The sequence below is a fragment of the Saccoglossus kowalevskii genome, chromosome 13, assembly GCF_978046115.1.
Source record: "Saccoglossus kowalevskii chromosome 13, keSacKowa6.1, whole genome shotgun sequence".
In the NCBI taxonomy this organism is placed as follows: domain Eukaryota; kingdom Metazoa; phylum Hemichordata; class Enteropneusta; family Harrimaniidae; genus Saccoglossus; species Saccoglossus kowalevskii.
The window spans coordinates 13,381,549-13,396,840 of NC_140653.1; the positions used below are offsets into that span (position 1 = coordinate 13,381,549).

The 15,292-nt window shown below is 37.0% G+C and overlaps 1 protein-coding gene across 1 annotated transcript; it reads left to right on the plus strand.

The window, feature by feature from the left end:
• The first annotated feature begins 7,199 nt into the window (after positions 1–7,199).
• LOC100366956 (NXPE family member 3-like) lies at positions 7,200–11,929 on the plus strand. The gene is made up of 4 exons (XM_002732746.3): positions 7,200–7,274; positions 9,376–10,094; positions 10,314–10,369; positions 11,109–11,929. Exons 1-4 carry the CDS (start codon positions 7,200–7,202, stop codon positions 11,927–11,929), a joined length of 1,671 nt encoding a protein of 556 aa, XP_002732792.3.
• The last annotated feature ends 3,363 nt before the right edge of the window (positions 11,930–15,292 follow it).

Here is a 15,292-nt window from a genome sequence, read left to right on the forward strand (position 1 = left end):
TAAAACAGTTCCCCAGTTTTTAGGTTTTATTTCAAACATTTATCAAAGAAGCTTAGAAAGAACTCTCGTGTGCTGAGAGTATTGACGACACATTAAAAATTAATTCAAAATTACTTGTATTTGAGATATTGATGGAAAAGCTGAAAACTAATTATGTAACTAATATGAACAGATTTGAGTGTAAAACTAATAAGGTCTGCGTAATGCAATATCTATGTACTAAGTTTCATTAAAATGTGATTAGAACAACAAAACTATGAATTATTATTAAAGAATTAATATGAACAAATTTCAACCCCAAATTAATCAGACCTGTCTATTATCCTAGAGCATTTATGTACCAAATAAATGTTCAAATGTGATGGTCAGTAATTGAGATATCAGTGTTAATTAATTATTTTAATTAGATGATTAATAAGCATAAATATATATAGTCCTAGGTTCATTGAAATGTGATGATGAGTACTTGAGATATCAGTGGAAAAGCCAAAAATTTATTAATCAATATGCAAATTAGGTAATTAATATTGCACAGATTATTAAATTTTCATTAAAAATCCAATTAGTGGTTCTTTATATATCAGTGGAACATTCATTGTAAAATTAAATAATTATGCAAATTAGGTAATTGATATCCACAATTATTTACTCCAAAACTAATCAGGGCTCTGCACAGTCCTAGAAGATCTACCGGTATGTAGCAAGTCTCATTGAAATATGATTAGTGCTTGAGATATCAGGCGAAAAGCTGAAAATTAACTTATTATGCTTATAAGGTAATTATTGTGCATACATATTTACCTTAAAACTAATCAGGTCTCTGCACAGTCCTTAAGTAACTATGTACCAAGTTTTATTAAAATGTGATGATTACTACTTGAAATATCAAAAGCTGTAAATTAATTAATTATGCAAATTAGGTAATTAATATGTACTGATATTACCCTAAAACTATCAGGTCTGTGAAGTGTTCCATGACATCTATGTACCAAGTTCTATTGAAATGTAATGATTAGTACTTGAGATATCAGTGGAAAAGCCAAAAATTTATTAATCAATATGCAAATTAGGTAATTAATATTGCACAGATTTTTACCCAAAACTAATCATATCTGCGCATTAGTTCAGAACTTCTATGTGCCAGGTTTCATAAAAATACAATGAGTGGTTCTTTAAATATCAGTGGAACAGTCACGTAACAGCTAAAAATCAGCTAATTATCGTGCAAATTAGGTAATTAATATGGATGGATTTTTATCAAAACCTAATCGAATCTGCGCATTGGCCCAGAGCATCAAGTTTCATCAAAAATCAGTGTATGGTTCTTGAGATATCAGTTGGACAGACGGACACACATAGTACACACACACACATACAGACACACTAACTGCAAAGACTCCTATTATGTGCTTCGCACACGGGGGTAAAAAATTAAGCAAATATACTTAAGAATACATCTGGATACAGTTGTTTTGCAGATAATGTTGTCAAAAGATTCTTCAACATTGCTAGAAAGGATCAAGTGAAAGCCAAATGTAGAATTTTCATATGACACTACCCTTTATTCAAATGTGGATTTAAGAGTAACGTTTCCAATTTTAGTCATTTAATCACAGGGAGTGATTTAATCAAACATTACTACGGAGCTGCTGATTTCCATGAGTCCACATTTCCCGGCTGTAATGGGTCATCCACTTAAATTCAATGGTTAACAATTAATAAAATACGTAATAGATTGTGTCAACCTTCAGACTACATGTCAAAGGCGAGACCATACCATGCCATATACACTGCCATGTGGCAGACAACTTATTAATTCCTGCAGGATAACCATATTGGGATTATTCGACCACTAACACGGTTCCCAGACAGAGGTTAGTGTATAGATATAGGTAATAATACAGCTTCTAAAGGCTAAACACTAACACAACGATCGTAATTTGTGATATTTAATTTTCCCCCAATTCCACAATAAATATGTGTATTTTTAGTGTTGAGAGGTCAACATGACGTTAATTTTGTGTTTACAGAGCGACTTTGACCTTGTATTAGTTTGAAACATAACCAACAGACTAGTCATGCTTGAAAACAACAAAAAAGACATTAACTTCATTGGCATTAGTTGCGTAGTTAAAAGATTCCCGTTTCCCGATGTGTGACGGCGGCCATCCTGATTCTGGGCCTCATGGGAGTCAACAAATTATTATCTATTCCCCCCTTATTTCAAATCAGCCAGTATTTGGCATGCCAGTCTTATGGAAGTCTGATTTTTATACATGATGGTCTATGTAACACCCCGTTCACAGAGCCTCTCAGATCGTTTATACAGTAGGACAAATGTGTACAGGAAATATAAATTTTGGGACTCGGCAATCGATCAAAAACACAGGTGTGAATAAAATTTAAAACACATGAATGTATCAACAGTATCAACAGATATGTATCAATGTTAGTATCATGTCACAGTTCACTATTAAACAGCAGCTCCGCTCAAAGTTCAAGAGACTTGATACAATCAGCCATTGAGGGCGTTTCCCACAGATTACCCATGTACATCGTTGAGGGCAATGTTCAACAACTCGGGCGTGGCCTCGGTGTGTCATCAGATTACCCAGATACAGCATTAAAGACTCTGTGCAATACAGTGTTATCACAAGTTCATTTGTGGAAATTCTGAACAATAGTCGTAATCAATCATCATGGGATACACATTCACTACAACTCCCAACTCACAGTACGAGAGTTATTCAGCAGACAGTTTAAATATACACAAGTTGATATATAGAATTACTATACCATATATCAGCATAGTTACAGTCGCAATTAGATGTCACCAGTCAGCTGTTTTGTATGAGCATGCACTGATGTCATCACAGAGTGACTGAACGTTTAGATTGAGGTCCATCCACTCTTACAGTATAGGAAATCTTAAAAAAACAACTGGAAACGTTGATTTCAGTCCGATTTCCCGAAAACACAGTTCTATACGTTTTTCTTCTCATAAACTAGCTGAATACACCCAAGCTAAGCCTAGTTTTAAGCAGGAATGTGGACACTCTTGGAACTATCTGCTGACTAATCTGCAAGCTAAACTAATATCTCTCCCGAGGATAACTCCACACTTGAACGTACCCCATAGGTTAAGGAGTCAATCATCTGATAATAACGGTAGACTTTTCGACAATATTAATGATTCTGAAATTCTCCCGATCCCTATATGGACTGAAATACAGCTCTGCCCATTGATTCTGTAAACGTGGGAAAATTGCCTAGAATGTCACGGTTTTTATAACTTTTGGAATCAGGATAACTTTGCATCATCATCAGAAGCACATAATTAAAAAAAACTAACTGAGCCTTCATCTAATACAGTTTTATCTCATGTCTAATTAGTTAACTAATTAATTTCTTGACCAGTTAATATACATCACCTCAATTCCTTATTAAGCTATTCTATTTAGTCTGTGCACTAATTAACACTAAGTCATCAACCCTCTTGTAATAAGTGATTCCATATCTTGCTTTTAAAGTTGGTCTCCATGATTACTTCTAAATCTAACAAGAAAGCTATATATTCTCTATAGGAAACCCACAGTTATTCTGAAAGCCTGAATGATTAAGCGATGCTCAATGGCCCCTAATAACATTATTAACAATCTATTAGGTTAATCTTCAAACAACACATCTGTGCTAATTATACTCTACGTAATTGGATTTGACCTACTTCTTACTTTCTCTGTAGTTTTAACAGTAGTCCACACAGACTAGGCATTACACTAAATACCTGTCACGCTCATCAACTGATATTGAATTCTCAGGAATCAATAAACAAAAGTACCTACTGGTATACATACATACACAGACATGCACATGTATTAGATATCGTACACCGAACCTATGTAAATGTTTGACTCACATCGCTTATTCAATTATAACCTACTCTTAATCATATGAAACTGTTAATTATTTCAATTGGTTACACCTACACTATGACACTGCCGTTATAGCTCGGGCTGAGTGAGCAAAACGCCATTGTATTCAATGTTCATTTTGTATATTTACTATTATATTCCTAACTATTCATTTCGGCATGCCAGTTCCGACGTTACAATCAACGCGAACACACAAAGAAATATTGTTCCCGGGAAAAAATGAACTGATGACGAGATTCTGTGCTACTTCCTGTTATTCTGCAATCCACACTTTCTGAATTTGTTTGGTATTGTTTTATAACGTATAAGTAACAAGGATACCTTCCTAGTTACTGTACCAGTAATCATAGTTAAAATAGCAGAATATTTTTGTATATTCTTAACAAATTTTGTCTTATCTGTTCCCTCACGTGCGTGAACGCATTCGGGTTTATCCAATATGCAAACTTAAATCTTAGCCCGTACATCGTGTTGCGTAAGCACTACTTCTACTCATCGTACTTACTTCCAGACTTATCCCTATTATGCCTATCACGGTTGTATTTTAAACATTGATATTAATTATTCTTGTATATTTCAATGGTCATGGCGTCAGGCTAACATATATTTCAGTGTTCCTGCATATATTCCATTGGACAGTCTAGCCTATATTTCAGTGGTTTTGGCGCCATGTTAGCATATACTTCAGTGTGCCAGGGCGTTTGGCTATCATATATTTCAGTGGCCCTGGTGTCAGACTGGCCTATATTTAAGTGACTCTGGTTCCAGGCTATACTATATAACGTCGGGCTATCATATATTTCAGCGGTCTTGGCGTCAGACTGGCCTATATTTCAGTGACTCTGGTTCCAAGTCATACAATATGACGTCGGGCTAGCATATATTTCAGTGGTCAGGCGTCGGGCTATCCTATATTTCAGTTGCCGTGGCATCGGGCTAGCCTATATTTCAGGATTATGGCGTCATGCTAGCCTAACTTTCAGTGACTCTGGTTCCAAGTTATACAATATGACGTCGGGCTAGCATATATTTCAGTGGTCAGGCGTCGGGCTATCCTATATTTCAGTTGCCGTGGCATCGGGCTAGCCTATATTTCAGGATTATGGCGTCAGGCTAGCCTAACTTTCAGTTATTCTGGTTTCGGGTTAGTATATATTTCAGTGGTCCTGGCATCGGGCTATCCTATATTTCATTGGTCCAGACTTCAGACTGGCCTATATTCAAGTTACTCTGGTTTCAGGCTATACTATATTTCAGAGGTCCTGACGTCATACTATCCTATATTTCAGTGTATCTGGCGTCAGACTAGCATATATTTCACTGGTACTGGAGTCAGGCTATCTTATATTTCAGTAATCCTGGCGCCAGGCTAGCATAAATGTCAGTGGTCTTGGTGTCGGTCTACCATATATTTCAGTGGCCCTGGCGTCAGGCTAGCCTATATTTCAGTGTTTTGGCGTCAGGCTAGCCCATATTTCAGTGGTCCTGGCGTCAGACTAGCCTATATTTCAGTGACCTGGCGTCAGGCAGCCTATATTTCAGTGGTCCTATCGCCTGGCCAGCCTATATTCCAGTGGTCCTGGTGTCAGGCAAGTCTATATTTAAGTGTTCTTGCGTCAGGGTTAGCCTAAATTTCAGTGATGTTGGCATCTATTTCAATGGTTCAATTAGTTCAGTGATTCTCGTGTCTGGTTAGCATATATTTCAGTGGCTTGGTGTTTGGCTAGCCTATATTTCAGTGTTCTGGCATATATTTCATTGGTTCCATTGGTCAGTCTAGGCTATATTTCAGTGGTATTGGCGCCATGTTAGCATACACTTCAGTGTGCTCGGGCGTTTGGCTAGCATATATTTCAGTGTGTCAGGGCGTTTGGCTAGCATGTATTTCAGTGGCCCTGGTGTCGGCTATCATATATTTCCATAGTCTTGGCGTCAGACTGGCCTATATTTCAGTGACTCTGGTTCCAGGCTATATAATATGACGTCGGGCTAGCATATATTTCAGTGGTCAGGCGTCGGGCTATCCTATATTTCAGTTGCCGTGGCATCGGGCTAGCCTATATTTCAGTGTTGTGGCGTAAGACTAGCATAACTTTCAGTGATTCTGGTTTCGGGTTTGCATATATAGTTTCAATGGTCCTAGCGTCAGGCTAGGCTATATTCCAGTGGTGCTGGTGTCAGGCTAGCCTATATTCCAGCGGTCCTGGCGTCAGGCTGTACTATATTTCAGTGGTCGTGTTTCCAGGCTATCCTATATTACAGTGGTCTAGTGTCAGGCTAGCCTATATTTCAGTGGGCCTGGCGCCATCAAAGAGCCCAGAATAGTGCTGCTCGTCTCATTACTCGCACAGAAACGTCTAATCAAATAACACCAATATTCAAACAGTTGCCCTGGCTTCCAGTCACATACAGAATCAAATTAAAAATACTCCCCATTACTTACAAAGCTTCACCTCATACAGCAAAGTAATCCGGGTAGAACTCTTCGCTCTAGCAGCAAACAAATTCACGAAATACCGAAAACCAGACTTAAATCATATGGTGACCGATCATTCTCTTATTCATCTCCTTCACTATGGAATCATCTACCAAATGACATTCGCACAGCACCAAATGTTAACACATTCAAATCAAGATTAAAAACTCATCTGTTTCATCAAACATTCCTGTGAACTTGTTAGCGTCTTTGGGCATCATTTGATATTAGGCGCTATAAAAACTATATATGATATGACAATATATTTCAGTGTGCCCGGGCGTCAAGCTAGGACCACTGAAATATATGATAGACCGACGCATAGACCACTGAAATATATGCTAGCTCGACGCCTGGGCACACGGGAATGCGTCGGGCTAGCATATATTCCATTGGTTCCATTGATTCAGTGATTTTGGTGTCGGGTTAGCATCAACCTAGCATACATTCCAGTGGTTCTATACGTCGGGGTCGCATATCTTTCGGTTGTATTGTCAGTATTACTCAGTGTTCATTATGATATTTGCCTAGTTCAATGTATCAAAGTGTATCAGCCCTAAGGGTTCCACATCGCAATTCAATGGGAATTCAACTGACTTTCATCCACTTGTAGTTGTGGTTATTTAGCTGATTGCCCTAATTGAATATCACATATATCACTTCAATAATTACCTATGAATAGCGTAAGACCCGACTAAAGATTCTGTTGTGATGGCTACAGGTCTGCCTGAATAACTTTGTTTCGTTTTTACTCCAGACGTCCGTCACGGTTTGTGAATTTAATGGGCAGCATGAAAAAGAAGGTGATAGCAGTGGCACTAATGACGTCAGCAGTGATCAATATAAGTTTCATCCTTGTACACCTGGTACGTACTGATTAATAATTTTATCAACTAATCTCTGGACAATTATGCATTCCATTTGTCCGTATTTGAACACATACAGGCACGATAATAGCAGCGTGTCTGTCTGTCTGTCCGACCTCTCTCACTCCCCCCTCCTTCCCGGAGGCCACACAATTAGCATGATCGATTTCTGACAAGATGATTACATGTACACGCAGAACCATAGATAAAGCCAGTTTTCCAACACACAGATCAGACACCGTCACGGAGTCTGGTTCACCACAACGTTTTATACCAAAGTCACATGGAATATCAGTGTCTTGTAACAACGTGCCGCGTTTTTTTTATAGACGCTAGCCCTCGTACAATGATATGCGCACCGAATGTTATCCCAATTTACTATAATCAGAGGCCTCCATACAGCGTTGCAGTTCAGTCAGATGACATGGACACCATCCACTAAAACGCCATCTTCAACAGCCAAGAAACGTTTCGGGTCACCTCTCCAAACTAACCCTTAGCAGATTGAACCACTGTGGTGCATAAGCGCCCTTAACGGCAAAGAGATACGACAAAAATAAAACCAGCCAATCAGCTATATTGTATCAAAATACAGTAGGGCGGGTGTTTTTAAAATGGCGACCCAAGCAGAACAGATCACGCAGTTTTTTCAAGAATAGTATTACTAGCTGAAAAGGACAGTGGGTTGCAAATCACGAAAAACGATCAGTCGAGTAGAGTTTCTGAGATTTTCTTTCCGAGTTGATATATTTGTCACTTTGCTGACGACAGCCTGCAACGTTAGCATAAAAAACTGTTGGTGAAAAAATGCAGCGCCTGTTTATTGGGTTTGGCAAACAAGCTAAACACACTCTACACGCAGAAGAAGAATTTTGAAGTAAACGTGATACACGTCGCCATTTCCGACATTTTGTTCTTCAATGTTACACATCGTCTAATTGGAGGCAATAAGTCTGCACCAACAAACCGAGCGATTCGAACGATGCTTAAACGCGCGTTCTAAAAATATCCAGGAAGATACTCCACCCCTGGTTTTCTAATTGCACACAATTTCTCCTGTCCTCACAAAACTACCAATTTTCCCCTGCTCTCAAAGACAAAAACAAATCCCTTGCCCTTAAATATCTTCTGAGCAGCTTTTTCGATGAACAACTTCATTGGCTGCACCTGTACGATCCGTTGATAGTTGGGATGCAGTCGACGGATTCCTCTTTATTTGCATGTTTTAAAACGGCGTCGACCTGCCTAACTACCGTTTATCAGGCTAGAAGTCATTTTATTTTTCCGTTTTTTGCAATATAATTACTTTATAATGACCCATTATAATAAACAATTACATAACATGAAATGTAGCTATTTTTCAAAAGTGATGTTTGAGGTAATTCTTACTTGGAAAGACAAATAAATGAATAATAAATTAATGTTCGTGACTATTACATAACAGTATTACTCTTTCAATGCTAATGCTATGGTGACACTAAATCAAACTGCACTAATCTTATTGGTCAAGATATTTAGTTGCACTGAGAAAGACAATATATTATTTGAGGGACACTCAGTGACCGTCCATTAATGCGCGCCAAAAAGCGTCATTTTATTGTTCAAAATATATCTTCAACAAAAGTTGTCTCAACATATGAGAAATATCACCTTTTTTAAAACCGTGTCCTTAGATTCCTTTTCGTTAATTTAATGTGAAATACACTCTTCCCCTTTACAGACCAGAAAACGTTAATTTTATTACCATCATACTAGCATATGTATGGCATATAATCACTATCTTAATCGCTGTAGTTTTTAACGAGGGTGAGGCTAGAATTTTGAATATATATAAAATTTGAGTAGCAAGAACAAGCGTGGCCTCAAATATATTTAAATATTGGAATATTTAAATTTACCCATACGTATAGGTACAAAATACCAAATCAACTAAAGCACATTAGGTGAACATAATTTTCGGATGTGGTTAGCTTATGGACTAAGACGCCGATACCTTGGGGTGAATCATATTATGTATTTTAGAATAGAACATGTTGAGACAAACTCAACAGCTTCATGGGTTCTAGTGAATGTTAAAGTAATTGTACTTTATTCTATCTAGGACGTGTCATCGTATGTTGTCAATTACAGTACTATACAACCAGTGCGTAATCTTTATCAACATATCTCTGGAGATGAAATTATAGATGACGTCATACAATATGACAACACTATCTGGAAGATATCCGCAGCTTTTAAAGGCTCGAAACACAGGACCAATGCCCAAACTACTGTTGTGACGCTCTCAAACGATGCTGAGTCTGTTTATAAAGGTGACGTCATTGTAATCAAACTCCAAGCACGTGACGATAATGGACGAGATCGTAATGTAGGGGGTGATATATGGCGTGTAGCGATATACAGCTCCGATGAGAGGTTTGCCTCTATGGGGAAGATTACCGACCATAATAATGGAACATACACTGTACATGTTTACGCTGGTTTATCTGGGCAAATGAAAGTTCAAGTGACGTTAGTCTTGCAGAGAGAAGCAGTTTTATACCAAAGAGACGTGCTCAGACCAACCGAACTTCGGAGCACCTGGCGCGGAATATTCAAACGACGCAAAAAAACCGAACATACATATTGCGTGTTAATGAGAGAGGGAGTTTGGGACAATAAATGCGAATTTCCGCATCCAAAAGCATTAGGAATGACGACATTTGTATGTGATCCACCAAAGACTCTGCACTGCAATACTCTCATAGGAATACAAAATGTGGCAAACATTCCAAACTCTTTGAATAGAACCATGGCTGAAAATAGTCATTTCTTTCAAAGGTAGGTGTTATTAATATTAATTTTAGTAATATAATTATTATTATATATTAGTTTATAGAGATGAATTTTATTTTCTGCGTAAATGAAAAAAAAATACACATCAGTGAAATAAGTTTATGTAAATGACGGTTAATCTAAAAACAGAAATACTGATTCACGATTAAAGAAAGTGTGTATATGCAAGCAATTTAAAAGTTATTCATTCATTTTATTCGTTAGTCCTAACGCAGATCAAGTTATCACAAACAGTAGTTTGAAGGAAATGACCATACAAAGTGAGTCGTATTTTACTTATAGTTGTAACACAGAGTAAACTTCGTATACAATGGGGTTATTAGAGGATACCTCAAAGTATGCCCGTAGACAGTACAGTGGGAGTACCGACCGACGCGCAGCGGAGGTCGATGCACGGCGTACTGTTTGAGTGCAAACTTTGAGGTATCCTGGTAATAACTCTATTACTATACATCTTTTGCTTCCAAGGATTCACCATGGGAATGCCGAAGTCTGAAATGTTTAGAACAGAATCAGCAAAATTCTTAGTGTGGAGTCCGGTCAAACTCTGGTGGCAGCCAGGTTTGTTTTTTCTATTAGAGGACGCTTACGCGCGTAATCATTTCATATTTAGAATTCGCATTTCGTAATATAGTATGATGAAAAAAACCCCCGTAAAATACGGTTACGGTGACAAATATATAATAATATAATGTAAAAATGCTTATTCTGTTCGTAGATTCGTGCACCATTTCTCACACAAGTTTGTCATTGATGCAAAATACATTATTATACTATTGTACATTTACGGGATATGTGATCAGATCAATTTACCACCTTCATATTCATTTATACGGCGTCTTTGGCTCGGAATACTTTACACAATATAATTTAAAAACACAGATGGCAAACAACCACTTTGTCAGTACATAATAGGGTTTTCAAAACTCATCGTTTGCACAATTCTCTAGAGTGGGGTTGTTCACATATAAAAACTCATTGTCATATTGTGTATTATAGATCGTAGAGAACCAGACAATCTCCTGTATTCCATACCTCACTGTAAAGCTGAGTTACCAGATACTCTGAGTGATGGTTATTGGTTGGGGTCACGATGGCACTCACTGGTTTGTCAAAGTAAGCAGTGGACGAATGTGACCGAGGTACAAGAATGCTTGAAGGGCAAGGACGTGTACTTTCTAGGAGACTCAACCACCCATCAGTGGTATAAAATTATGATAAATACTGTTGGATACCCCGTCCATATTAACGATAACAACTGGCGTCGGAAAGTGTCCAGCATTCCCGGGTTGTTTAATGCATCTGGAACGGATGCATATTCGGTTAAAGTCACCGATTTGAAAAACAATATCAACTTTACATTCCGTCATCATGCCATCTCACGTCATACACGTCATCCAATTCCCATTCAACGTTTTCCATTCTTTGTTGATCTTATTGATGGTTTGACAGCCCCGAAATGCAACTATGTCATTGTGCTCAGTTTCTGGGCTCACTTTGAGGCATGGACTCAAACTAGCTTCTCAGAAAGAATTGCAAATCTTGAGAAGGGTGTAAAACGTCTCAAAAAACGTTGTCCCAATTCTATTATTGGCATAAAAGGGTCCCATGCAAAACATGATGTACAGAGTTACTGGATCGTTTATGACATGATCCGCATTATGAAAGAAACCTTCAGCGGCGATGGAGTGTTTTTCATTGACATATGGGATATGAACTTTGCATATGCCATAGCAAACAAGAAAAACATGGAGACACATATGCCCTTGGCGCTAATACGGGAAGAGGTGTATTTATTCCTGTCATATGTCTGTCCATGAATAGCTGCTTGTGTTGCAACTTCATCAATAAATGCAAGTAATTGTTTGGTTAAAGGAGCTTTTAGAACATTAGATTTTGCATTTCACGCGATAATATATAACATATATATTAGAAAACAGTGCTCGTGTATGTTTAGTTGATTGAACTGAAAATCAGTTTGTCAATTGACATACTTTCCTGATTTAGTTTGACTGCAATTGAAGATGAATGCCTGTTATTCATATTACTGTTTGTTCGTCATCTATCATCTTCTTTGTCCTCGTTCGAACGATCAAAGACGACCGACTGGCGGACCTATGGAACATTTCCATTCATATTTGGCACATACGTAATACTCGTGGGAATACATGTGCATGTTTGTTTCATGATCGGATCTAAAATCTCAAAATGGCGGTTATTTCCTTTTTTTGGCTGTACTTCTATATCTTTTTCACCAATGTACTGTTTTTATTGATACTTACCTGGTCACATGATCCAGTTTGTTTGCATAAATTATCCATGTTCAGTACAATTCAATTCGTGATCAGATAAATAAAGAAATAGCAAGAAATCTTGTTTTTTACTTGGTATATTACTTGATATTAGTCATGAATAACATTTCCCCTAATTTCAACGGGAACTGTGTCATAAACAATGACTTGTTTATTTTCAACTTCCTTCCTTCAACTACTTGACAATCACATTTATATGCAAAACGCCTTTCCTAAAAATGATGGGGAACTTCTGTGACGTTAGAATAACGTATTTGAGTGAAACCAATGTCGTTGAAACTGACTGTACTTGGTCGTGTTTTTATTCATCTAGAATATAGTAAAATCTTTAAAATAAAACATAATCTGCATTAATGGACGTCTACAGATAAAAACGATATCCATATTTCCAACGGCTTTCGTGTCACTTATATACATCATATAAGCCTACTCTTGCTAGAGCGCGCAATTTACAGTGTAAATCGAGATATCTAGCGGTAAATTATGTTCTAGTTTTGAAAATATATATCCGAATTCCTAAAACAGCACCCAAGTTGCTTTTATATTCATGTAAATTCGAGAGATTCTCATAAGATCTGTTCATTTAGTATTAATATGACGTTATTACGAGGATACCGAAAGTATGCATGAAAGTATGCACGAAAGTATGCACGCGCAGCGACGGTCGATGCAACGGCATACTGTCTTTCCTCCCAATGATACATCATGGGAATGCCAAAATCCAAAAAGTTTAGAACATAATCAGCGAACTTCTTTGTGTTGACTCCGGTCAAAACCTGGTGGCAGCCATGTTTTGCTTAAGCGCGTAATCATTCCATATTTGGAATTTACATTTACTAATATGGCATGATGAAAATACCCAATACGATATCGCACGCTCTAACGTATGGCGTTACGGTGACAGATGTATAATAATTATGGTTATTTGAAGGGCGGTAGTAGATAACTTTTTTGTATCTACTTCGTACAATGTTTATTAATTCGCATACAAATGGAATAAAAACGCATGTTTTGATGTGTTTATTGCATCTTATCATTGTTTCCATGGGTACGATATATAACTCAACATTTTGATTGGTAACATAGGGTGAAACAATATGTCTTACAACATTTTGTAAACGTGTGAATGAATTCTCATAACATTCTTAGAAGGGGTAGACGTTGATACGGGCCAATCGAGATTCAGAGATTCAGATATGTCTGCCATGGAAACAACAATTTCAGCAATTATTGTCTATTTATAACACAACATGGACGGAAATGAAATTATAAGCCTATTAAATGAGCATGGCATACAGGTATACAATATGGTAGAGGTATTAATGTGCAGATTTGCATGTATGGTTTGCGTATGTATGAACAATTTAGTTTGATAAAATGTAGAAAATGTGAACCTCTTTTTGAAAGGGTAGATTATTGTCCCAACATTTTATCAAAATTGGTAAAATGACACCACGTTCTAGTCAAATGTAGATTTAAGAGTAACTTTTCCAATTTAATTGTGTATTATTAAACATTAGCACAGAGTTGATTTTCTTGAGTCCGAATTTCCCGGATGTAATGGATCATTTATTATAGTATGTAATGATTGATAATTTATGAAACACGTGATTGGGTCAACCTTCAGACTCCAAGTAAAAACGAGACGAACGATATGATGCAATATACACTGCTATGTAACAGACAACTTATTAATTCGTGCAGTATGAGACATATAAATTTAGTGGCCCTACAATAGCAATAGTTTGTATTTGTTCCAACCCTTTTTCGTGTAAACTTACACGAGTTTACTCAATAAGCTATTGTAGGGTAACAAATTTCATGTACATCCGAAATATTGATAAAGGTAAAATACTAACACAGCGATCGTAATTTATGATTTTGTCTATCATCAATTAATATGTGCATTTTTTGTGAGGTCAAAATGCCGTTGACTTTGTCTATACTGCGTGACGTTGACAGTGTATTAACTTTGAACATAGCCAGAAAGAGTAGTCATGATTGAAAACAACCAATTAGACATTAACTTCATTGGCATTTGTCACGTAGTTTATTCATTCTTCTTTATTGAACTTTTTTCAAATCGGGCACACACAACTAACATCACTGAACCTAACCCATATATCTACTCTGCATGCTTTGTTTCTTTAATCCGGCGTGTAATGATCTTTGTGTTATACTACTGGAATATTAAGATATAGATGTATTTACAAATATGCACAGGCAATAAAGCAACCGTAAAAAAAAGAGTGAATTTTACCACTTTTCTGCCGAGCCTTGTTTAAACCTGGCGTGCATACGTATATTAATAATTCGATAGATAATCTTCCGGATCATATCTATCTGACAAACATTGATGGAATGTAATTGAAACCAGCCCATGAATAGATTTAAAAACATTCTGTCTAAAAAAAGTTTAGGTTGTTTCTTTTTAATAATGTGGTAAAAAAGGTTAGTTGTATGGAAAATAGTATGACGACTGAAAAGTTTGCCAGTTTTTGTGAAGCCTCGCCGCATTGTTGGCAGTCGCTCACATCTATGTCAGCGAGAAGCATACCTTAGTCCAAATTGATTGGAAATGGAATTTGCTGATTTGAAATTTAAGATTTAAAAAAATAACTACAAATAGAATTGCTTTTCACCTTCCAATTTAAATCGTATTTGCAATTTGCAGTCTAACTCGATAATTTGAAGAGCGCCATCAAACAGAGATGAAATCGGGATCTCAATAGACTAAAAAACAGGCCACAAAGGTCAAAATATTAATTTGATTTGTAGAAACCTCGTGTATGTAATAGAATTCTGTCCAGAAAAACACATTTTTGTCAGCTCAGACTCCTAAAAAATGGATATTAACAAAATATACAGGTT